We start from the raw sequence: 26,596 nt of genomic DNA on the forward strand, positions 1-26,596 counted from the left end.
TACATGTTAATTGTAAAAAACCGAAATTTCGATTTTTCTCAAAAACAATAATTTTTTCATTTTTGATAATTATGTGCAAGGTGCCCCTTTGCGAGGAGTACTTGGCAGTTTTTAAATAAAAGCTCTATCTTGAATAACAAAAAAGTTATGCAAAATTTTCGATGTAAAAAAGTACATGTTAATTGTAAAAAACCGAAATTTCGATTTTTCTCAAAAACTATAATTTTTTCAATTTTGATAATTAGGTGCAAGGTGCCCCTTTGCCAGAAGTGCTTGGCAGTTTTTAAATGAAAGCTTTATCTTTAATAACAAAAAAGTTATGCAAAATTTTCGATCTAAAAAAGTACATGTTAATTGTAAAAAATCGAAATTTCGATTTTTCTTAAAAACTATAATTTTTTCAATTTTGATAATTATGTGCAAGGTGCCCCTTTGCGAGGAGTACTTGGCAGTTTTTAAATGAAAGCTCTATCTTTAATAACAAAAAAGTTATGCAAAATTTTCGATCTAAAAAAGTACATGTTAATTGTAAAAAACAGAAATTTCGATTTTTTTCAAAAACTACAATTTTTTTAGTTTTTGATTATTACGTACAAGGTGCCCCTTTGCAAGGAGTACTTGACAGTTTTTAAATGAAAGCTCTATCTTTAATAACAAAAAAGTTATGCAAAATTTTCTATCTAAAAAGTACATGTTAATTGTAAAAAACCGAAATTTCGATTTTTCTCAAAAACTATAATTTTTTTCAGTTTTTGATAATTATGTGCAAGGTCCCCCTTTGCGAGGAGTACTTGGCAGTTTTTAAATGAAAGCTCTATCTTTAATAACAAAAAAGTTATGCAAAATTTTCGATCTAAAAAAGTACATGTTAATTGTAAAAAACCGAAATTTCGATTTTTCTCAAAAACTATAATTTTTTTCAGTTTTTGATAATTATGTGCAAGGTCCCCCTTTGCGAGGAGTACTTGGCAGTTTTTAAATGAAAGCTCTATCTTTAATAACAAAAAAGTTATGCAAAATTTTCGATCTAAAAAAGTACATGTTAATTGTAAAAAACCGAAATTTCGATTTTTCTCAAAAACAATAATTTTTTCAATTTTGATAATTATGTGCAAGGTGTCCCTTCACTAGGAGTACTTGACAGTTTTTAAATGAAAGCTCTATCTTTAATAACAAAAAAGTTATGCAAAATTTTCGATCTAAAAAAGTACATGTTAACTGTAAAAAACCAAAATTTCGATTTTTCTCAAAAACTATAATTTTTTTCAGTTTTTGATAATTATGTGCAAGGTCCCCCTTTGCGAGGAGTACTTGGCAGTTTTTAAATGAAAGCTCTATCTATAATAACAAAAAAGTTATGCAAAATTTTCGATCTAAAAAATTACATGTTAATTGTAAAAAACGAAATTTCGATTTTTCTCAAAAACAATAATTTTTTCATTTTTGATAATTATGTGCAAGGTGCCCCTTTGCGAGGAGTACTTGGCAGTTTTTAAATAAAAGCTCTATCTTGAATAACAAAAAAGTTATGCAAAATTTTCGATGTAAAAAAGTACATGTTAATTGTAAAAAACCGAAATTTCGATTTTTCTCAAAAACTATAATTTTTTCATTTTTGATAATTATGTGCAAGGTGCCCCTTTGCGAGGAGTACTTGGCAGTTTTTAAATAAAAGCTCTATCTTGAATAACAAAAAAGTTATGCAAAATTTTCGATCTAAAAAAGTACATGTTAATTGTAAAAAACAGAAATTTCGATTTTTTTCAAAAACTACAATTTTTTTAGTTTTTGATTTTTACGTACAAGGTGCCCCTTTGCAAGGAGTACTTGACAGTTTTTAAATGAAAGCTCTATCTTTAATAACAAAAAAGTTATGCAAAATTTTCTATCTAAAAAGTACATGTTAATTGTAAAAAACCGAAATTTCGATTTTTCTCAAAAACTATAATTTTTTTCAGTTTTTGATAATTATGTGCAAGGTCCCCCTTTGCGAGGAGTACTTGGCAGTTTTTAAATGAAAGCTCTATCTTTAATAACAAAAAAGTTATGCAAAATTTTCGATCTAAAAAAGTACATGTTAATTGTAAAAAACAGAAATTTCGATTTTTTTCAAAAACTACAATTTTTTTAGTTTTTGATTATTACGTACAAGGTGCCCCTTTGCAAGGAGTACTTGACAGTTTTTAAATGAAAGCTCTATCTTTAATAACAAAAAAGTTATGCAAAATTTTCTATCTAAAAAGTACATGTTAATTGTAAAAAACCGAAATTTCGATTTTTCTCAAAAACTATAATTTTTTTCAGTTTTTGATAATTATGTGCAAGGTCCCCCTTTGCGAGGAGTACTTGGCAGTTTTTAAATGAAAGCTCTATCTTTAATAACAAAAAAGTTATGCAAAATTTTCGATCTAAAAAAGTACATGTTAATTGTAAAAAACCGAAATTTCGATTTTTCTCAAAAACTATAATTTTTTTCAGTTTTTGATAATTATGTGCAAGGTCCCCCTTTGCGAGGAGTACTTGGCAGTTTTTAAATGAAAGCTCTATCTTTAATAACAAAAAAGTTATGCAAAATTTTCGATCTAAAAAAGTACATGTTAATTGTAAAAAACCGAAATTTCGATTTTTCTCAAAAACAATAATTTTTTCAATTTTGATAATTATGTGCAAGGTGTCCCTTCACTAGGAGTACTTGACAGTTTTTAAATGAAAGCTCTATCTTTAATAACAAAAAAGTTATGCAAAATTTTCGATCTAAAAAAGTACATGTTAACTGTAAAAAACCAAAATTTCGATTTTTCTCAAAAACTATAATTTTTTTCAGTTTTTGATAATTATGTGCAAGGTCCCCCTTTGCGAGGAGTACTTGGCAGTTTTTAAATGAAAGCTCTATCTTTAATAACAAAAAAGTTATGCAAAATTTTCGATCTAAAAAATTACATGTTAATTGTAAAAAACCGAAATTTCGATTTTTCTCAAAAACAATAATTTTTTCATTTTTGATAATTATGTGCAAGGTGCCCCTTTGCGAGGAGTACTTGGCAGTTTTTAAATAAAAGCTCTATCTTGAATAACAAAAAAGTTATGCAAAATTTTCGATGTAAAAAAGTACATGTTAATTGTAAAAAACCGAAATTTCGATTTTTCTCAAAAACTATAATTTTTTCAATTTTGATAATTAGGTGCAAGGTGCCCCTTTGCCAGAAGTGCTTGGCAGTTTTTAAATGAAAGCTTTATCTTTAATAACAAAAAAGTTATGCAAAATTTTCGATCTAAAAAAGTACATGTTAATTGTAAAAAATCGAAATTTCGATTTTTCTTAAAAACTATAATTTTTTCAATTTTGATAATTATGTGCAAGGTGCCCCTTTGCGAGGAGTACTTGGCAGTTTTTAAATGAAAGCTCTATCTTTAATAACAAAAAAGTTATGCAAAATTTTCGATCTAAAAAAGTACATGTTAATTGTAAAAAACAGAAATTTCGATTTTTTTCAAAAACTACAATTTTTTTAGTTTTTGATTATTACGTACAAGGTGCCCCTTTGCAAGGAGTACTTGACAGTTTTTAAATGAAAGCTCTATCTTTAATAACAAAAAAGTTATGCAAAATTTTCTATCTAAAAAGTACATGTTAATTGTAAAAAACCGAAATTTCGATTTTTCTCAAAAACTATAATTTTTTTCAGTTTTTGATAATTATGTGCAAGGTCCCCCTTTGCCAGGAGTACTTGGCAGTTTTTAAATAAAAGCTCTATCTTAAATAACAAAAAAGTTATGCAAAATTTTCGATCTAAAAAAGTACATGTTAACTGTAAAAAACCAAAATTTCGATTTTTCTCAAAAACTATAATTTTTTTCAGTTTTTGATAATTATGTGCAAGGTCCCCATTTGCCAGGAGTACTTGGCAGTTTTTAAATGAAAGCTCTATCTTAAATAACAAAAAAGTTATGCAAAATTTTCGATCTAAAAAAGTACATGTTAACTGTAAAAAACCAAAATTTCGATTTTTCTCAAAAACTATAATTTTTTTCAGTTTTTGATAATTATGTGCAAGGTCCCCCTTTGCCAGGAGTACTTGGCAGTTTTTAAATGAAAGCTCTATCTTTAATAACAAAAAAGTTATGCAAAATTTTCGATCTAAAAAATTACATGTTAATTGTAAAAAACCGAAATTTCGATTTTTCTCAAAGACAATAATTTTTTCAATTTTGATAATTATGTGCAAGGTCCCCCTTTGCGAGGAGTACTTGGCAGTTTTTAAATGAAAGCTCTATCTTTAATAACAAAAAAGTTATGCAAAATTTTCGATCTAAAAAAGTACATGTTAATTGTAAAAAACCGAAATTTCGATTTTTCTCAAAAACTATAATTTTTTTCAGTTTTTGATAATTATGTGCAAGGTCCCCCTTTGCCAGGAGTACTTGGCAGTTTTTAAATGAAAGCTCTATCTTTAATAACAAAAAAGTTATGCAAAATTTTCGATCTAAAAAAGTACATGTTAATTGTAAAAAACCGAAATTTCGATTTTTCTCAAAAACAATAATTTTTTCAATTTTGATAATTATGTGCAAGGTGCCCCTTTGCGAGGAGTACTTGGCAGTTTTTAAATGAAAGCTCTATCTTTAATAACAAAAAAGTTATGCAAAATTTTCGATCTAAAAAATTACATGTTAATTGTAAAAAACCGAAATTTCGATTTTTCTCAAAGACAATAATTTTTTCAATTTTGATAATTATGTGCAAGGTCCCCCTTTGCGAGGAGTACTTGGCAGTTTTTAAATGAAAGCTCTATCTTTAATAACAAAAAAGTTATGCAAAATTTTCGATCTAAAAAAGTACATGTTAATTGTAAAAAACCGAAATTTCGATTTTTCTCAAAAACTATAATTTTTTTCAGTTTTTGATAATTATGTGCAAGGTCCCCCTTTGCCAGGAGTACTTGGCAGTTTTTAAATGAAAGCTCTATCTTTAATAACAAAAAAGTTATGCAAAATTTTCGATCTAAAAAAGTACATGTTAATTGTAAAAAACCGAAATTTCGATTTTTCTCAAAAACTATAATTTTTTCAATTTTGATAATTAGGTGCAAGGTGCCCCTTTGCCAGAAGTGCTTGGCAGTTTTTAAATGAAAGCTTTATCTTTATTAACAAAAAAGTTATGCAAAATTTTCGATCTAAAAAAGTACATGTTAATTGTAAAAAACCGAAATTTCGATTTTTCTCAAAAACAATAATTTTTTCAATTTTGATAATTATGTGCAAGGTGCCCCTTTGCGAGGAGTACTTGGCAGTTTTTAAATGAAAGCTCTATCTTTAATAACAAAAAAGTTATGCAAAATTTTCGATCTAAAAAAGTACATGTTAATTGTAAAAAACCGAAATTTCGATTTTTCTCAAAAACTATAATTTTTTCAATTTTGATAATTAGGTGCAAGGTGCCCCTTTGCCAGAAGTGCTTGGCAGTTTTTAAATGAAAGCTTTATCTTTATTAACAAAAAAGTTATGCAAAATTTTCGATCTAAAAAAGTACATGTTAATTGTAAAAAACCGAAATTTCGATTTTTCTCAAAAACTATAATTTTTTCAATTTTGATAATTAGGTGCAAGGTGCCCCTTTGCCAGAAGTGCTTGGCAGTTTTTAAATGAAAGCTTTATCTTTAATAACAAAAAAGTTATGCAAAATTTTCGATCTAAAAAAGTACATGTTAATTGTAAAAAACCGAAATTTCGATTTTTCTCAAAAACCATAATTTTTTCAATTTTGATAATTATATGCAAGGTGCCCCTTTGCGAGGAGTACTTATCAGTTTTTAATTGAAAGCTTTATCTTTAATAACAAAAAAGTTATGCAAAATTTTCGATCTAAAAAAGTACATGTTAATTGTAAAAAACCGAAATTTCGATTTTTCTCAAAAACTATAATTTTTTCAATTTTGATAATTATGTGCAAGGTGCCCCTTCACTAGGAGTACTTGACTGTTTTTAAATGAAAGCTCTATATTTAATAACAAAAAAGTTATGCAAAATTTTCGATCTAAAAAAGTACATGTTAATTGTAAAAAACCGAAATTTCGATTTTTCTCAAAAACTATAATTTTTTCAATTTTGATAATTAGGTGCAAGGTGCCCCTTTGCCAGAAGTGCTTGGCAGTTTTTAAATGAAAGCTTTATCTTTAATAACAAAAAAGTTATGCAAAATTTTCGATCTAAAAAAGTACATGTTAATTGTAAAAAACCGAAATTTCGATTTTTCTCAAAAACCATAATTTTTTTAATTTTGATAATTATATGCAAGGTGCCCCTTTGCGAGGAGTACTTATCAGTTTTTAAATGAAAGCTTTATCTTTAATAACAAAAAAGTTATGCAAAATTTTCGATCTAAAAAAGTACATGTTAATTGTAAAAAACCGAAATTTCGATTTTTCTCAAAAACTATAATTTTTTCAATTTTGATAATTATGTGCAAGGTGCCCCTTCACTAGGAGTACTTGACTGTTTTTAAATGAAAGCTCTATATTTAATAATAAAAACGTTATGCAAAATTTTCGATCTAAAAAAGTACATGTTAATTGTAAACAACAGAAATTTCGATTTTTCTCAAAAACTATAATTTTTTCAATTTTGATAATTATGTGCAAGATGCCCCTTTGCCAGGAGTGCATGGCAGTTTTTAAATAAAAGCTTTATCTTTAATAACAAAAAAGTTATGCAAAAATTTCGATCTAAAAAATTACATGTTAATTGTAAAAAACCGAAATTTCGATTTTTTTTAAAAACTAAAATTTTTTTAGTTTTTGATTATTATGTACAAGGTGTCCCTTTGCAAGGAGTACTTGACAGTTTTTAAATGAAAGCTCTATCTTTAATAACAAAAAAGTTATGCAAAATTTTCGATCTAAAAAAATACATATTAATTGTAAAAAACCGAAATTTCGATTTTTCTCAAAAACTATAATTTTTGAAATTTTGATAATTATGTGCAAGGTGTCCCTTCACTAGGAGTACTTGACAGTTTTTAAATGAAAGCTCTATCTTTACTAACAAAAAAGTTATGCAAAATTTTCGATCCAAAAAAGTACATGTTAATTGTAAAAAACCGAAATTTCGATGTTTTTTAAAAACTACAATTTTTTTAGTTTTTTATTAATACGTACAAGGTGCCCCTTTGTAAAAATTAAAAATAAATAATTATAAAAACAAACACGATATAGCTTGACTTGCCTTAATCCTAACTTCTTCTGACTCGTCTTGCATCAGTCTGATCAGTTTATCGCAGACAGTTTCCAGTGAAACTTTAGTAGTTTGGCGTAGAACAAACCGGTGACAAGGGCGGGATTGGCCCTTAGACACCACCATTAAACCAACTCGTCCTCGATTTGATCCCCAAATAACCTTGATATCATTGATTCCATAAATCCCTAATTAAATTCAAAATAGATCACAGACAAACTGCATGAATATTACATTTAAGGTGCTGCCATTTACTTACTATGCGTTTAATTAACTCCTTAATAAAATCCGTGAACATCAAGTCGGTGTCGTCGCCCAAACACTCCTGGATCATGCGGTATACCTCCGGAAAATCCAGATAAGGGCCAACCTTCTGGATTGTACTTTTAGAGGCCTAAATGGGGTCCATGCATGAGTTAAGTGAGTAAAATGATCCGAAAAAGTCATACCTTGACAACATACACGTCTGGATCGCATAGATGCAAGAGTAGAGTGATGAGGTTTTCTTGGTTCTGCTCCTTGAATACCTCCAAATTGGTCTTCTGGCCAAGGGATGTTGCCAGATCTCCTAATAACTGGATCGAGGATCTCCTTAGACCTGGATCCTCTTGACTGAATAGCAACTTGATCCTCACTGCTCCGGTAACTTGAAAGGAACTGAATTTGAACCCTGGCAAACTGTTCAGGAGTTTCGAGAAGGATTGCAGGGACTCCAGGATCAGCTCGCTTTCGTTCCTAGATAAGGAAGAATAGGTCGATCATTTTGTAAATGATTAAATTAAGAGTAGAACCTTTCAAGGAACCTACGGTTGAGATATAGAATAGATAATAGAACAAATTAGAAAGAATAACATTTAACCGTAAAACGAAATATAAAGGAGTTATGGGAGGTTTTTGAAAAATTGAAAAAAAAAATTTTTTGGAAACTCGATAGACCACTCAAAATGCTTGAAAAAAGTCTTATAAAACTTTTTTGAAAAATTTACCAGTAAAAAGTTACGAGCAATTTTCCCAAAAACTCGTCTGCAAAAAATTCAAAGGGGTATCCATGGAAAAATGTTCATAATTTCTGTTTATATTTTTTTTCTGGAAGACTATTGGTTGCAGAAAAAAATTGTTTATGTAAAAGTTGTTTGGAATCTCAATGCGCATAAGATGCAATAGACAAATAATTTTTAAGTCCAGCAGTTGTACAGAAAATTGAAAAAAAACTATTAAATAGTTTTTCCTCATTTTCTCGAAAACCAATGGGAAGATTAAAAATTTTCTTCTACCACTGAATTCCTGATCAAAAATAGAACAAACCCTAAGGAACAATTTTTAGTTGAAAAATAAAAAATAAAGAAGTTATGAGAGATTTTTAAAAAATTTGACGATTTTTAAGCCCAAATTGAAAAAAAAAAATTGAATTTTTTTCTTTTTTGGAAACCGATAAATCACCCAAAACACTTCACAAATGTCTCATAAGACTTTTTTGAAAAATGTACCAAAAAAAAGTTATACGCAAAAAGTCTTCCTCAAAAATGCAGAGGGGTACCCCTGAAAAATTGCTCATAAAATCGGTTTTTATTTTTTTTTCGGGAAACTATTAGTTGCAAAAAAAAATTGTTTAAACAAAAGTTGTTTGGGACCTCAATGCCCATCAGATTCAATAAAAAAAAGATTTTTTTTAAGTCTAACAGTTATCCAGAAAATTAAAAAAAACCTTTAAACAGTTTATCTTCATTTTCTCGAAAACTAGATGTAATATTAAAAAAAAAATTTTGCAATGCATGCGTTTTGCATTTTGCATGCCGAATTCCTAATCAAAAATAGAACAAATCATACAGAACGACATTTATTCGTAAAACAAAAAATACCAGAGTTATAAAAGATTTTTGAGAAAAGTTAAGAAACTTACCCCAAATTGTGATAATCCAAACAGTTCATTAAAATGCCCAGTATTTGATTGCAGTACCGCACTACGAGCTCCTTATTCAAATTCTCCGGGGTATACCCCAATCCTTGAACCTCGATGTTCCGCACCCAGCAGCTCTGGTCCAGCTGGACATCCAGAATCATCTCCAGTAGATTTTCTATTAAAACCGCCTGTTTGCTCTCTACATTGTCCTTGATCAAGTAGGTAAAGAAAGCTACCACTAACGTCCTCTGGGGTATCAGGTCCGACCGAATAATGGGCCCATAAAGGAGACGATCCATGACAAAGTGTGCTGCATGTCTCGACATACGTCCCCCACCACTGTTTCGGTCATTTTTATAAAGAGAAGTTGGTACCGGCCGGTGCAGAGAGAGCTGAAGGATAAAAGGTTCGGTCAGATGTGAACGAGTGAGTCAACCCTATTATCCCCCCACCCACCCCACACTGTTTATCAGTAAGAAATTATATACCCCCTCCGATCTAATAAAGTACATGTTAATAGTAAAAAACCGAAATTTCGGTTTTTCTCAAAAACTATATATTTTTGAGTTTTTGATAATTACGTACAAGATGCCCCTTCACAAGGAGCACTTAACAGTTTTTAAATGAAGGCTCTATCTTTAATTACAAAAAATTTATGCAAAATTTTCTGGATCGAAGATCTCCTTAGCATGGATCCTCTTGACTGAATAGCAACTTGATCCTCACGGCTGCGGTAACTTAAATTTTTAAAAAATTGAAAAAAAAAACTTTTTTAAATCATAAATCGATAATGTTAATCGATAGACCACTCAAAATACTTTAAAAAAGTCCTATAAAACTTTATTAAAAAATTTACCAGTAAAAAGTTACAACAAATTTTCCCAAAAACTCGTCTGCAAAAAATCCAAAGGGGTACCCATGGAAAAATGTTCATAATTTCTTTTTTTGATTTTTAATCTGAATTATCCCATCACTAGATTTAGTACCAGTTCCTACCACAGCGGTATCCTCCGACGTCGATGAGTCATCGGACGAATCAGTTTCAGGCGCTTTGTGACGCGGCATTTTTATTTTATTAAATATTTTAAACTTACTTTCCTAATGAGTTTATCCGTTAACTCAATACAAATTACTAAATTTTACTTTATATAGCAACTTATACCTAACCAGAAATATGCTATTTAGCTTTCTTTTCACTAAATGCATAAACAAGAAGAGTTTAGTTTATACGTTAACAATAACGTCAAAACAATACGGAATTAAAAAAAACTATTATAAAGAACTATTTTCTTTAAACCAACACCGTACACCGTACTTATAAGGCTAATGTATACGATAATTAGCTAAATTAAACACCCTTATACTTTAAATATCTAAGAAACCCAATTTATACGTTAATTGGTACTTACTAAACTTTTTTTTTCAAACAAATATTATAAAATCTGTGTACAATAAAAACACTTCATTAGTTTTAATTATTTTAGGATCACAATAAGCACTACTACTACTACACTAGTTTCAAAGGTGAATCCAACCGCTGCTTCTATGAACTATCGGGACACACTTTTAATTAAATCAAACAACTTGATTCGCAAAACAAATTATAATAAATAATTTAGGAACCAATCTAGACGCGAATGCACAGGCGAACATATGGGTCTAACTCTTCAGACTTCAGCCGCTGCAATTTACTTACACGAGAATTCCAAATAGCGCTAAGGAATTTCGTAGTTCGACGTTTTGCATTGATAACTTTTTATAGGGTCGGAATGTGAACGAGTTACGTGCATAAGCTTATAGAGGAAAGCGCTCTCCAAAATCGAATTTTACTCTTATTTTTTGTTCAATTTCTCTCTTTTGACCGTCGTGTACATACCTGTAAGAAAAACACCCGGTAGGTTGAATAAAATTATATTTATTTAAATTTTACCCGTTTTTGTGCATAGTATTTTACTGAAAAGTTAAAATATCGCAAAAAGTACTTGGTTTAGCTATAGGATATATTAAATAAGAAATGAAGGTATTTGAGGGAAAAACTTAATTAGATAAAAATATACAGGGTGTTCCATTTGAAAAATTTGAGATATTGCGTATTTAATTTCAACAAGTTTGAAAGTTCTTTTAAAACACCCTGTATTAAAAAATTATCATAGTCAGCCTAGAGGAAGTACCCTAGACTAACTGTGGTACAAGTTTCATAGGCGCAGAATAAATTTTAAGTTAATTATGATTTTTTAAACGAACCCTCTAAAAGGCAAAAAATAACATAAAAAAATTAATTACGTTGCAACGTCGCACGCAAATTTTAAAAACGTTATACCAAAGTAAAGTACTCTTTTTGCCTCACATTTTAGTACCATTAAAAAAAAATCATATTTTATAGTAACTTTTTTGTGACACACCCAGTATACATAAAAATATTTTTAGTTCGTAGGTTTTTGTCAACCCTACAACTTTGCTGTAGAACTTTTTGCTCTACCTCGTATAGTTAAGGCGCTATTTTAGCCGTACACCTTGTTGGCACACCCTGTATATGTTTCCCTAATTCCTAATTTGTCCAAACTAGTTAAACCAAGTAAACCTATAAAGTCACCATGAAAGGCATGGATTTTTCGATATTTATTGAACTCTTAAAATTGAACATTATTTGCTGTGCGTGCTTTCTAGTTAAAAAATATTTCCCGCTAACTATTTAGTTCCTGTGTAACTCTGTCTATTGAACTATTTTTGAGTTTTTTCTGTATAAACATCTACCGTCCACTTGAGAATAATGGCTGAATTCAAGTGCGATTCCTGCCAAAAAATCGTTTTGGATAAGGAGAAATACAAACTTCGTTGCAGTGGGGAATGCCGCCGTAATTTCTGTATGGGCTGCACAGGTCTGGACAAGGTAACTACAAAGGTCCTTCATCAGCAGAAATACAAATTAGATTTTTCAGCAGTGTTTGCGATTCACCAACATTAAAATATCTTCATGATAAAGTTTCGCAGCTGCAAAACTCTCAGATATCTCCAGAAAATGTCAATGCTCTGGGTACCAGTCTAAAGAAGAATAACGACCTTCTTCCAGTATTTTTAGAGATGTAAGACATTTTAAATTCTCACGACTCCAAATGGAAGAATCTCTATGACAAAATTGATGACATTCATCGCCTCCATACTATCTCTGAAAATGGACAAGAATCTCTTTTCCATTCAATCAGAGATATGAAACAGGAAATTGATTGATTCATGTTGATTCAATTGATCCATGATTCTTCCAATGAAGAGTTAAAAAGTGAAGTAGAGAATCTGAGGAAAGATGTTAAACAAATGGCTCGCACCATAGAATAATTAGCTTGATTGAAAACCAAGGACATTGCACATTCCGACTTCAAAATTGGTGTGCAGAACTTAAATCACTTAAAGCGGCTGAAGGATATTAGTATGTGGCCACCGGGCACTCTCATAAATTCATATTTGGAAACCTCTACAGCGCCAGTCCAAATAAATAGTACCACCTCGCCCAAATCTAAGCCTTCCCAGTTTAAGTCTCAGCCTCACTGTTCAGACAGCCATAACCTGCCACATCGCTCAGTTTCATCAACATCTGCTACAATATCCAGAGAGGTTCAATCTTTGAAAATTAGTTCTGATAGGGAGGCCATTGCTGCCTCTAAATCCCTTGTAACAGAATTATTAGAGGTTGATTTTGTCATCGATAATAATTCAGTGGCGAATAAAGCAGCAAATATGGACCCGTTGACTCCACCAATAGTGCGACTATCAAGAGACTCAGATGCGACTGATGGTCGCTATTTATTGGCCAGACTGAGAGACCCTTTCATCTTAAAACCTCTTAGGCTATTCCTTGCCTATCTGCATGGTCAACCTCCAGTGTGTGTTTTGAAGGACATACCAACACCAGCATCCGATTGGCACTTGCATCAGAGGGACTTCCTGGTGGCGTGGACGCTTTGCGGAGGCTCTACTTTCGGTACCATGATGCCTATGATATTGACATAAAACTAATGATTTATTTCTTTTACTAGAAGTACTTCATTTTTCAGAAATCGTTGCCATAACTGAACATTGATTGCATGTTGGTGAGCCTGTGGTGGTGGATAATTATACTACAGTTGCCAGATTTGATAGAACAAATTTAACTCATGGAGGTACTGTGATATTATCTACTAGCAACGACTTTTCAATGGTAACCAGGTTCGATAATTTAGTTTCTGAAAAAATTTTTGAATTTTCCATTGTCTACAATAATAATTTTGATCTTTACGTTGTTTGTATTTACAGAACACCTGATGCTGACGTAAATGTTTTTTTCCAAAAAATTACTAAGCTTGCTTGAGTCTCTGCCGTTAACAAGTAAACTCATTTTATGTGGCGACCTAAACATTGATTTTTCCAGTGTGTGTGCTGCTCAAGAATCTCTCCAGTCCATTTTCGACTCTTTTGGCTTAATCATGCACATTAAATCACCTACCAGCATAACTAAAACCAGCTCTAGTTTAATAGATTATGTCGTATCTTCCTTTGAGCCAGATTTCATCGATTGTACTGTCTTAAGCTCATGTTTCTCAGACCATGAAGCAGTGTTAACAAAGTTTTCCATAACTAAATCTAAAAGTAAAAATGTTCCACGCAAATTAGGCCGTATTTTCTCTGATTAAAATTTTTTACATTTTAGGCACCTTTGTCAATCAACTGACTGGAATATTTTCTCTGACGACGTTGATTCAGAATTCTCTAGATTTGTAAAAACGCTATCTAGTCTTTCTCACAAGTCCTTTCCTTTGAGACCTCTTAAAAAGAAGCAACATAACCCCTGGTCTACCCAAGGCTTGCGTACATCTGCTAAGAACATACGCTTATTATCTCATCTTAAGAAATTTTCAGACAGCGCTTTTTTTCATGAATGCGTAAGACTTTACAAAAAGATTTATCAGAGAACTTTAAAAGCAGCCAAGGATATTTACTATAATAGGGACTGGCTAAATCTAAAAATGTGGCTAAGGAAACATGGTCGATTGTTAATGCTTTGAGAAATAAGCCTTCTTTGTCAAATACTATCTCCACTTGATCTGAGAACCTTAATGATTATTTTGTAAATGTGGCAAATAATTTAATGAGTACCATAACTCCTTCCCATAATCCACTTTCATATCTTGCCATTGCAAATGAGAATTTCCACAGTTTTTTCTTTACGCCCGTAGTGTTACCAGAGCTTTGCAGTTTAATTAGGGAAATCAAAAACAAAGGCTCTTCTGGAATTGATGGACTTACTCTCAAAATGTTTTCAAATCTGCCTGAATGTACATTATGTCATCTTATTACTATAATTAATCAGTCTTTTCAAAAAGGTGTTTTTCCTAACTGCATTAAGATGGCGATAATAATTCCACTACATAAAGGAGAAGACAAAGATCAGTCTTCCAACTATCGCCCTATCACTCTTCTTCCCACACTTTCAAAAATTATTGAAAGATTAGTTAAAAAAAGACTTCTATCATTTTTGCTAAAATATAAAATACTTACTTCCCATCAATTTGGATTTTTAAATAACAAATGCACAAATGATGCTATGTTTTCTCTTTTTAATAATGTATACTCTAAAACAACCAACACCCTACAGCAACAATTGTCTGTGATTTTTCTAAAGCCTTTGATTGTGTTAATCATGACATCTTATTAAAAAAGTTGCAATATTACGGGTTCAGAGGAGCGCCTTTTGAATGGTTTAAGTCGTATCTCAGTAACAGAAGTCAAGCTGTGAGAATTGATTCGACTATGTCTTCTTGCAAGCCAATACAAAGTGGAGTGCCTCAAGGTTCCGTATTTGGCCCTATTTTGTTTCTTATCTTCATCAATGACATTGCTAATCTAAATATTAACGGTAAAGTCTGTCTATTTGCTGATGATACTAGTACCTGGAGTAATCCGGATATTTCTACACTTCATACAACCTTCCATTCTGGGGTACATGTAGTGCAACTCAATTTGACCGTATTTTTAGACTACAAAAGAGAGCTTTACGTTATACACTGAGACTTAAATACAGAAGTCATTGCCAGCATTTCTTCAAAAAATTTCAAATATTAACTCTTCCATCTTTATTCATATTTGAGTCCGTTTGTCTAATACGCAAACACGGTTCAGCATCTGATAGGCCTTCCCATAGTTATCCACTTAGAAACACGGAACATGATCTATACCTGCCTACCCCACATTCAGAGTTGGTCAAAAGTTCCATATTATATAATGCAAAAAAAATGCACAATCATCTGCCATTCGAAATTAAATCCATCACATCTTTTTTTGCATTTCGTAAAGCATTAAAAGCATTCTTACTGGAGAGAGCTTTTTACACAGTTAACGATTTTTTTTTTGTAATCATTGATTTGAAATTTCGCACTAGCTGATTATGTATTTTTACTATCTGTACATGTTTAGGTATACTGCGTTGTGTAGCTATTTTAGAATTTTTTATTATTTTTTACTTTTTTAAGCATTTTTTACATTTTTTTTTAACATAGAGAGATTTTTTAATGATTTTTTTTTTGACATTGTGTACATTAAATTGTATATTTGATAATAATATTTCTGACTACTTACAATTTTTAAATTGTATTAATCTGTATATATTGTAGATTTTCTATTTTATTCTATTTATTTATTTTTTTTAAATTTTGTTTTGTTTTTCTTTTCTTTAATTGTGTTTTGTTTGTATTTTTGTGTCTTTTTTGTTTTACAGCTTTGTCTACAAATTGTAACAATTTCTTGACAATAAAGCATTGATTGATTGATTGCCAATCCAGACGTGTCCAGGCACACCGAATTATTGTTATTCATTTATTTTTAATTGTAAAAAAAAACGTGATATTGTGAGATTTGAAAATCACTGTCGTAATAAATATTATTGTTTTCCGACAAAAATTCCTGTCGTGTTAATTTTTAAGCTATATGAATTTTTTTTAAAAGTAAATATTATAGTTTCTCTCAAACTTGATACTGAATATTTATCACGACAGTGATCCCAAGCTGATGAGGAATAGATCTTAAAAATCACTGATGTGATAAATAATTTAGTATGCATGAACAATAGATGATTTCGTCGATAATATCCAATCTAATCACATCAATTGTTTATTTAAATTTAATTAAATTTTATATATATAATTATTTAGTGTAAAAATTGGTATAAGATTATGTATTATCAACGAAATCATTGGATGACGAAACACGAAAAACAGTGATTTTGCAGAAAAATTTCTTACTGGTAAATTGTGTGGGGTGGGTGGGGGGCTAAGGGTAGTGCAACTGAGAAACGGTGTTTTTTGCAGTAAATAATTGTCTTTAACGAGACAATTAAATGTATTAAATAATTTGCTTTTTTAGGTTACAGAAAATTAACAATAACTTGTTTATTTTTTATCAACACTACCCTTGCCCCCCCACCCACCCACATCTTTAACCAGTGAGAAATTCTTGTGAAAAATCACTGTTTTACAAAAAAGTGTGCGTGAACAATAAATGAGTTCGTCGAATCCAATTTTAGTAACACTGTTTGTTTATTTAAATTTGATACAATTTTATATATATTATTTATAAATTTTTAGTGCAAAAACAGTGTTCCTAGATTGGATATTATGGACGAAATCTTTTGTTCATGCGTACTATGAACGAAAAACACTGATTTTGCAAAACAATGTTTCACTGGAAAATTGTCCGGGGTGGGTGGGGGGCTAAGGGTAGTGTTACTGAAAAACGGTGTTTCTTACAGAAAATAACTGTTTTTTTATAACATTACCCTTGCCTCCCCACCCACCCCGCACAATTTTCCAGTGAAACATTCTTCTGCAAAAACACTGTTTTTGGTCAACAATTCTTAATTTATTAACACTTTTTTGTATTAAATATTTCTGTATAATATTATTATCGAATTGAAAAACTATATATTGGATCATGGTCTTTGTTCTATTTTAAAAAACAATGATTTTGCAGAAGAATTTCTCACTGGTAAGGTGTGTGGGGTGGGTGGGGGTAAGAGTAATTTTATTAAAAAACAGTTATTTTCTGCAACAAACACCGTTTTTCAGTAACATTACCCTTAGCCCCCCACCCACCCCACACACGTTACCAGTGAGAAATTCTTCTGCAAAATCACAGTTTTTCGTCCATAATCCTTAATTAATTAACACTGTTTTTGTATTAATTATTTATATATAAAATAATTAACAAATTCAAATACTATATATTGGGTCAGGGCCTTTGTTCTTCTGGGGCTATTTTTTTATTTAAATTTTAACTACTGAATAAATATCAAAATATAATAAAAGAAAAAGAGGGCACCTTTTTAACAGCTCCTTAGCTTAATTTAACAAATCCTGATTCAACTTCAAATAAGCAAATGTAAAAAGTAGTAATTCTAATCTTTTCTTCGTTTCTTTAGATGATTCTCAATTAATAAAAATTAAACTCGAAACTGAACTGGGTCGAATTTTGGACGATCTAAATGCGATTTGAACGGCAAATTTAAGGTACATACGGTAACTTTCATAAAATATAAATAGGTAAAAAAAATAAGCGAGCGGTGCTAAATCGGGTATGCGGAGAGGCCGTTCGATCCGTCCCCTTTGACCACCCATTAGAAAAGGTCTCATTTAACATTTTTATTAATTTATTTAATTCACAATAATAATAACTATCTTGTATACATGTTATATCCAACGTCTAATTTCATACATTTTATTTTGGTCGTTTTTAGATGGTAAATCAGGTGAGACATATGGGTAAGGAACTGTAGCACATTTCCGGGGAAATCGAGAAGGAATTCACCGATTTGGAGCGGAAGTGTCGTCAGAATAAAGCGGAAGTGGTGAACAAGGATGACGCGAAACCGGGAACAAGCGGGTCTAGTGGGTTTCATGAAAATTTGGTGAGTATTTACTTCCGATTTTACTGTTTTATTGTAAAAATTTGCCCTTTTTGCTACTGTACCTTGGTTTTTTGTATTTTTTTTGTTTAATCCTAAAGTGCGCTTTTATCAACAATTAAACAAATATAAGAAATCTATTCTCCATTGATTTTTATTCTGTTGTTTTAGCCTTTGTAAGTGTGAATCCGCGGTCCTTAATGCACGGTAAATAACGTAAAAATCAAGCGGTCAAAGGGTTTTATGAGACTTTTTTAAAGGTTTTTGAGCAATTTTGATGAATTTTCCTAAAAAAAATTTTTTCGCACAAAATTTTTTTAATTTTTCGAAAATCTTTTATAACTTCTTTATTTTTGGATTTTATAGCAAAATGTTATTCTATATGGTTTATTCTATTTTCGATTGTGAATCTAATGCTAAAAGAAAATTTTCTATTTTCCCACTAGTTTTTGAGAAAATAAGGAAAAACTGTCTAGAGATTTTTATCAATTTTCTGGAAAACTGTTGGACCTAAAAAATATTTTTCTATTGCATCTGATGCGTATTAAAATTCCCAACAACTTTTATTTTAACAGTTTCTTTCTACGACCAACAGTTTTCCAGAAAAAAAATAAAAACCGAAATCATGAACATTTTTCCAGGGGCCCTTTGGATTTTTTGACGAAGACTTTTGCGGTATAACTTTTTTCAGTTATATTTTTCAAAAAAGTTTTATAAGACTTTTTTGAAGCACTTTAAGTGAATTATCGATTTGCCAAAAAAAAATTCAATTTTAAAAAAAAAATTTTTTTTACAATTTTGCACCTAAAATTTTTCATTTTTTCGAAAATCCTCCATAACTTCTTTATTTTTTGATTTACGGTAAAATGCTATTCCATATAATTTGTTCTATTTTTGATTGTGAATCTAACGCTAAAAGAAAATTTTCCATTTTCCCACTAGTTTTCGAGAAAATGAGAAAAAACTGTTTAGAGGTTTTTATCAATTTTCTGGAAAACTGTTGGACCTAAAAAATATTTTTCTACTGCATCTGATGGGTATTGAAATTCCCAACAACTTTCATTTTAACAGTTTCTTTCTACGACCAACAGTTTTCCCGAAAAAAAATAAAAACCGAAATCATGAACATTTTTCCAGGGGCCCTTTGGATTTTTTGACGAAGACTTTTGGGGTATAACTTTTTTCAGGTATAATTTTCAAAAAAGTTTTATGAGACTTTTTTGACGCATTTTGAGTGAGTTATCGATTTGCCCAAAAAAAATTAAAATTTTTCGAAAAAATTTTTTTTTCAATTTTGCACTTAAAATTTTTCATTTTCTCGAAAATCCTCCATAACTTCTTTATTTTTCGATTTAGGGCAAAATGTTATTCTATATGTTTTGTTCTATTTTGGATTGTTAATTTAATGCTGAAAGAAAAATTTCCATTTTCCTACTAGTTTTCGAGAAAATGAGGAAAAACCTGTTGAGAGATTCCAAATTTTCCAGGCGTATTTTTATACAGGTAAATTCGTTCCAAACGTATTTTTACCCATGTAGTTACACGTATAATTAAAAAATTGGTGCAAGTGAGTTTGACCTCGCGGATAATTTTCAAGTTCACTAGAAGGTCGACACAAGGTGAGAGGTTCGAAGAAAAATTGGTGCAAGTGGGTTTGACCTCGCGGTTAATTCTCAAGGTCACTAGAAGGTCGACACAAGGTGAGAGGTTCGAAGAAAAATTGGTGCAAGTAAGTTTGACCTCGCGGTTAATTCTCAAGTTCACTAGAAGGTCGACACAAGGTGACAAGGTCGAAGAAAAATCGGTGCAAGTGACTTTGACCTCGCGAATAATTTTCAAGGTCACTAGAAGGTCGAGACAAGGTGCAGGGTCGAAGAAAAATTGGTGCAAGTGAGTTTGACCTCGCGGATAATTTTCAAGGTAACTAGAAGGTCGACATAAGGTGACAGGGTCTAAGAAACATTGGTGCAAGTGAGTCTGACCTCGCAGATAATTTTCAAGGTCACTAGAAGGTCGACGCAAGGTGACAGGGTCAAAGAAAAATTGGTGCAAGTGAGTTTGACCTCGCGGATAATTTTCAAGATCACTTGAAGGCCAAATCAAGGTAAATAATTCTCTTCGATCCTGTCACCGTGTGTCGACCTTCTAGTGACCTTGAAAATTAACCGCGAGGTCATATTTACTTGTACTTATTTTCTACGAACCACTTAACTTGTGTAGACCTTCTAGTGACCTTGAAAATTATCCGCAAGGTCAAAGTCCCTTGAATTAATTTTTCTAACAACTATTCACCTTGTGTCGACCTTGTAGTGACCTCGAAAATTAACCGCGAGATCATATTCACTTGCACTTATTTTCTGCGATCTACTTACCTTGTCACGACCTTCTAGTGACCTTGAAAATTATCCGCGAGGTCAAACTCACTTGCACCAATTTTTCTAAGAGCTACTTACCTTGTGTCGACCTTCTAGTGACCTTGAAAATTATTCGCGAGATCAAACTCAGTTGCACCAATTTTTCTAACATCTACTTACCTTGATTCGACCTTCAAGTGACCTTGAAAATACCTTTCAAGGTCAAATTTTCTTAGTACAATAAACTGTCTTCTTCTGTCCCAACTTAGGCTTCTATTTGATGGTACTTCTAGAGTACCATCATTATTTGACTTCTTCTTCTTCTTCTTCTTCTTCTTTAATGTTGTAAAATTTGCAGATGACCACTCGACCACCGAGGACGAGAGAAAGAAGAAGAAGAATCAGAAACGTAACGAACAAAGACAACACAAAACCGAGATAGAGAAACGCAAGGGTTAGTGCGGGTATACACGGTCCGGTTTCAACGGATGCGGAAGAAACGCATCCGTTTCTACTTCATGGGATTTACGTGATACACACTGCGTTGAAAACGGATATGCAGTAAGAAAATTTCCAAAATTTAGTTGCTTCGAGATTTTCATAGAGAGACGATGTCTTCGTTGCTGAGGATTATTTGTGGCCTTGAAGCAGAAGGTCTTTTGCGAGAGCCAAGACAACGTAAATATTTGAGGCATCCATATTTTGAAAGTCGTGTAGAAAAAAAAAATTCGAAAAATTTTATACAAATATTCGGCAGTACAATGACAAGTTTTTCAATTATTACCGAATGTCGAAAAAATTATTTGACGAATTGTTATCTGTGTTAAAACAAGATATTTCAAGAAGAAATACAACGATGAGGACAGCCATATCAGCAGAGGAGCGATTAACAATTACATTGAGGTAATTATACAAAATTATATTTTATATACAGTGACAGATACATGTGGCATCTACAATACATTATAACCATGATTTGATGTTAACAATTATCAGCAGGATTATTCAATTCTTCCAATTGTGTCATATTTTCATAGCTCTGTGGTTGTCTTGTCTGCATGGTAGAGGGTCAAGGTATAGAGGTTTGTTGATGACTGACCAATAAAGAGGATTGGTCAGGCGGATAGGGTCCACAGTGAGGTGACCGTGATGGTGGCCTACCAGAAGGCAGCGGAAATGCTCCGAAGGTTGGTGATGGGGATGGATCATGACGTGGCGATGGAGACGGTCCAGGAGTTATTGATGGCGATGGACTGTAGCTGGCTGATCCATAGTTCATGGGTGGTGATTGGGCTGGAAAATGAGATGATGGAGGCATATATATGCCAGTTGATGGTGGCCCATATGAACTATAGACGTTCGTTGAGGATGTGTGAGGATGGCATGGTTGGAATTGATAATGAGGTTGCTGCGTTGCAAGAGAATGACGTCGTTGATGATAATTTTGAAAAAATTGTAATGTCATTAATTTGAATTCAAGCTTTGCTTGATCATTCAATTGCTTGTAATCCGGCAGCAATGACATCATGAAAAATTTGTCAGCATCGTCCTTTTCTGGAGGTTTTTCAGATTTTTCTATTGATTTAAGTAATTGTATCTGGAATGCTGTCATTTTCTTCGTACCCGGACGTAAACTGGCTTCTGGTGGTGACTGAATAAGTGTTGGATCTCTTGATGAGCCAGCAATGTCATCAGGAGTTTCTTCGTCCTGCTGTGAATTTTCATTGTCCTCTACGTCCTGGGTATCCATATTGCCTGATGTTTTTCTCTTATCAACGGTAGTCAATAAGAACTGCAATGAATCAGCGTAGATGTATTTCCGCATTTTCATCGCTGGATCTCCACCTTTCCCGCGGTTCAGAGATTTTAAGAAATTATCTCTCACATGGCGCCATTTATTTTTCATGTCATTCACTAAAAAAAAAATATATTTAATTATCGATTTTTTATATTAGATTTCTTATTATTATCTTAATTTATCTATTATGTTATAGATATAAAAAATAATTGGAATAATTTTTTTCCAGGTATTTGTCAACTGGTAACTCCTTTGCGGCCTTACAATTTGAATTTAATATTGCCCGGTGTACAATTGGAAAAATAATACGTGAAGTGTGCCGAGCTATTTGGACCTGCTTAAAAGATAGAGAAATGCCAGAACCCACTACAGAAATGTGGCTAGATATTGCCGATAAATTTTATATGAAAACTGATTTCCCAAATTGTGTTGGAGCTATAGATGGCAAACATATACGTTGTATAAATCCACATAATAGTGGTTCTAATTATTTCAACTACAAAAAATATTTTTCGGTCGTATTGATGGCTGTGGTCGATGCAAATTTAAGTTTTATTGCTATAAATGTTGGAGCCTATGGAAAGGAAGGAGATTCTACAGTATTCCGAGATAGTCCGTTGGGGAAAAAATTATACTCAGGAGCCTTGAATTTGCCACCACCTCGTTGTTTACCGAATACAGACGACAATCCTCAGCCATTTGTAATGGTTGGAGATGAAGCCTTTAAAATATCATCAAATTTGCTGCGCCCGTATCCATCTCGTAATCTTACTCCATGTAAAAGAGTGTTTAATTATCGCCTCTCACGATGCAGACGTACGGTAGAATGTGCTTTCGGTGTTTTATCAAATAAATGGCGCGTTTTTCATTCCGCCATATTAGTACAACCCGAATTCATTGACGATATTGTTAAGGCTTGCTGTATCTTACACAATTATGTACGTAAAAGAGATGGAATTAATTTCGAAGATATGGATACTTATTCATTAAGTGACATTGATAATTTTGGCGAATCAATAAGGGGCCAAGGTTTAGATATTAGAGATTATTTTGCAAATTATTTTATGGGTCCCGGGGCAGTCAGTTTTCAAGACAAATATATGTATTAATCCGTATGTATACGCTTATAGGTATATCACATTAAAAATAATAAAATTTATTCATGTTACACTCAATAAATAAAATAAAATAAAATCTAGTGAATCTTAGTTATTAATATTATCTTACCTTTCTTGTTTCGTTCCTCCGCTGTCATGACCTCCCAATTTTCATACATCACCGCACCACAAGAAACCCAAGCCTTCTCTCTGGAGTCTTTATTACTATACTCCTTCGTCGCTTTGTCCCAAAGCACAGGTTGATCTTGTATAGAAATTATAAATTTGTCGGTATCGAACATGTTGCGCGGAGTAGATTTTCAAAAGGAAAAACACTTGAATTTTTGTTATATATTTAAGCGAGTACCGTACTCGTAAGTATCTGCGAATGCAACTGAAATGTCTGAGGAATGTAAGTCAAAATGCTTGACACCGCGCGTTTCAACCGGAAGGTGGAACATCATACATTGAAGTACGTGTGTTGCCCAGGATGATCCGGTTATCCGGCGCGCGGTCTTGCCGCAGCAAGCTGCGGCGCTGATCCGTCGATCCGGCATTGACGCATCCATGTATCGTCTTCTATTAAAACCTATGTGTTGTCGTGACGATCCGGCGCCGGACCGTTTTCGCCGGACCGTTCATACCGGATCGTGTATACCCGGCCTTACGCCGAAGACGCCTTCAAAGGAGAACTACAGCATGTGGATACCACAAGCCGATCAAACCGGAGACGGTCGTACCAGTTTGAATGAAAAATTCGGTTATTAATTAAAGAAACAACAAAATCAAGTTTATTAATATTTTATTATTATTATTATTTAGTGTCCACTTAACTATAAAGATTCAAAGCGTTCTATTCCTAACAGTCTATTGGATACAATAAATGGTACTTATTAAATATCACATAGGAAAATTTTATTTATTTGCTCTTTCTCCTTACGAAAATATATGGGGTAAGTATAGTTATAAATGAAATCTCTATCTTTAATACCAAAAAAGTACTGCAAAATTTACGATCTTATAAAGTACTCGTTAATGGTAAAAAACTGAAATTTCGATTTTTTTCCAAAACTACAATTTTTTTAGTTTTTTATTATTACGTACAAGGTGCCCCTTTGTAAGGAATACTTGACAGTTTTTAAATGAAAGCTCTATCTTTAATAACAAAAAAGTTATGCAAAATTTACGATCTAATAAAGTACATCTTAATTGTAAAAACCGAAATTTCGATTTTTCTCAAAAACTATAAATTTTTCAGTTTTTGATAATTACGTACAAGGTGCCCCTTTGCAAGGAGTACTTGGCAGTTTTTAAATGAAAGCTCTATCTTTAATAGCAAAAAATTAAGCAAAATTTACGATCTAATAAAGTACATGTTAATTGTAAAAAACCGAAATTCCGATTTTTCTCAAACACTACAATTTTTTTAGTTCTCGATTATTACGTACAAGGTGCCCCTTTGCAAGGAATACTTGACAGTTTTTTAATGAAAGCTCTATCTTTAATAACAAAAAAGTTATGCAAAATTTTCGATATAGTAAAGTACATGTTAATTGTAAAAAACCAAAATTTCGATTTTTCTCAAAAACTATAAATTTTTCAGTTTTTGATAATTACGTACAAGGTGCCCCTTTGCAAGGAGTACTTGGCAAATTTTAAATGAAAGCTCTATCTTTAATAATAAAAGAGTTATGCAAAATTTACGATCTAATAAAGTACATGTTAATTGTAAAAAATCGAAATTTCGATTTTTCTCAAAAACTACAATTTTTTCAGTTTTTGGTAATTATGTACAAGGTGCCCCTTTGCAAGGAGTACTTGGCAGTTTTTAAATGAAAGCTCTATCTTTAATAGCAAAAAAGTTATGCAAAATTTACGATCTAATAAAGTACATGTTAATTGTAAAAACCGAAATTTCGATTTTTCTCAAAAACTATAAATTTTTCAGTTTTTGGTAATTATGTACAAGGTGCCCATTTGCAAGGAGTACTTGACAGTTTTTAAATGAAAGCTCTATTTTTAATAACAAAAAAGTTATGCAAAATTTACGATCTAATAAAGTACATGTTAATTGTAAAAAATCGAAATTTCGATTTTTCTCAAAAACTACAATTTTTTCAGTTTTTGGTAATTATGTACAAGGTGCCCCTTTGCAAGGAGTACTTGGCAGTTTTTAAATGAAAGCTCTATCTTTAATAGCAAAAAAGTTATGCAAAATTTACGATCTAATAAAGTACATGTTAATTGTAAAAAACCGAAATTTCGATTTTTCTCAAAAACTATAAATTTTTCAGTTTTTGATAATTACGTACAAGGTGCCCCTTTGCAAGGAATACTTGACAGTTTTTAAATGAAAGCTCTATCTTTAATAACAAAAAAGTTATGCAAAATTTACGATCTAATAAAGTACATGTTAATTGTAAAAACCGAAATTTCGATTTTTCTCAAAAACTATAAATTTTTCAGTTTTTGGTAATTATGTACAAGGTGCCCCTTTGCAAGGAGTACTTGACAGTTTTTAAATGAAAGCTCTATTTTTAATAACAAAAAAGTTATGCAAAATTTACGATCTAATAAAGTACATGTTAATTGTAAAAAATCGAAATTTCGATTTTTCTCAAAAACTATAAATTTTTCAGTTTTTGGTAATTATGTACAAGGTGCCCCTTTGCAAGGAGTACTTGACAGTTTTTAAATGAAAGCTCTATTTTTAATAACAAAAAAGTTATGCAAAATTTACGATCTAATAAAGTACATGTTAATTGTAAAAAATCGAAATTTCGATTTTTCTCAAAAACTATAAATTTTTCAGTTTTTGGTAATTATGTACAAGGTGCCTATTTGCAAGGAGTACTTGACAGTTTTTAAATGAAAGCTCTATTTTTAATAACAAAAAAGTTATGCAAAATTTACGATCTAATAAAGTACATGTTAATTGTAAAAAATCGAAATTTCGATTTTTCTCAAAAACTATAAATTTTTCAGTTTTTGGTAATTATGTACAAGGTGCCCCTTTGCAAGGAGTACTTGACAGTTTTTAAATGAAAGCTCTATTTTTAATAACAAAAAAGTTATGCAAAATTTACGATCTAATAAAGTACATGTTAATTGTAAAAAATCGAAATTTCGATTTTTCTCAAAAACTATAATTTTTTAAATTTTTGATAGTTACGTATAAGGTGCCCCTTTGCAAGGAATACTTGACAGTTTTTAAATAAAAGCTCTATCTTTAATAACAAAAAAGTTATGCAAAATTTACGATCTAATAAAGTACATCTTAATTGTAAAAAC

At 31.5% G+C, this 26,596-nt stretch overlaps 2 protein-coding genes across 2 annotated transcripts; one reads left to right on the plus strand and one right to left on the minus strand.

Moving 5' to 3' along the window:
* Positions 1–7,204: 7,204 nt before the first annotated feature.
* LOC126748546 (uncharacterized) lies at positions 7,205–9,458 on the minus strand. The gene is made up of 4 exons (XM_050457863.1): positions 9,131–9,458; positions 7,680–7,965; positions 7,490–7,624; positions 7,205–7,418 (listed from the first exon to the last, which is right to left on the minus strand). Exons 1-4 carry the CDS (start codon positions 9,454–9,456, stop codon positions 7,356–7,358), a joined length of 810 nt encoding a protein of 269 aa, XP_050313820.1. The 5' UTR covers positions 9,457–9,458; the 3' UTR covers positions 7,205–7,355.
* An 11,764-nt stretch (positions 9,459–21,222) lies between these two features.
* On the plus strand, positions 21,223–23,406 carry LOC126748544 (uncharacterized). The gene is made up of 2 exons (XM_050457861.1): positions 21,223–21,313; positions 22,438–23,406. Exons 1-2 carry the CDS (start codon positions 21,267–21,269, stop codon positions 23,315–23,317), a joined length of 927 nt encoding a protein of 308 aa, XP_050313818.1. The 5' UTR covers positions 21,223–21,266; the 3' UTR covers positions 23,318–23,406.
* The last annotated feature ends 3,190 nt before the right edge of the window (positions 23,407–26,596 follow it).

The sequence above is a fragment of the Anthonomus grandis genome, chromosome 22 (assembly GCF_022605725.1).
Source record: "Anthonomus grandis grandis chromosome 22, icAntGran1.3, whole genome shotgun sequence".
Taxonomy (NCBI): Eukaryota; Metazoa; Arthropoda; class Insecta; order Coleoptera; family Curculionidae; genus Anthonomus; species Anthonomus grandis.

Coding starts and splice junctions, on each gene's coding strand:
- LOC126748546 (XM_050457863.1), bottom strand. CDS start 9,456: ATGTCGAGACATGCAGCACACTTTGTCATGGATCGTCTCCTTTATGGG. Junction 7,966..9,130: donor TTGGATTATCACAATTTGGG/GTAAGTTTCTTA, acceptor TTCCTTATCTAG/GAACGAAAGCGAGCTGATCC. Junction 7,419..7,489: donor AGGAGTTAATTAAACGCATA/GTAAGTAAATGG, acceptor GAATTTAATTAG/GGATTTATGGAATCAATGAT.
- LOC126748544 (XM_050457861.1), top strand. CDS start 21,267: ATGAGGACAGCCATATCAGCAGAGGAGCGATTAACAATTACATTGAG. Junction 21,314..22,437: donor CGATTAACAATTACATTGAG/GTAATTATACAA, acceptor ATTTTTTTCCAG/GTATTTGTCAACTGGTAACT.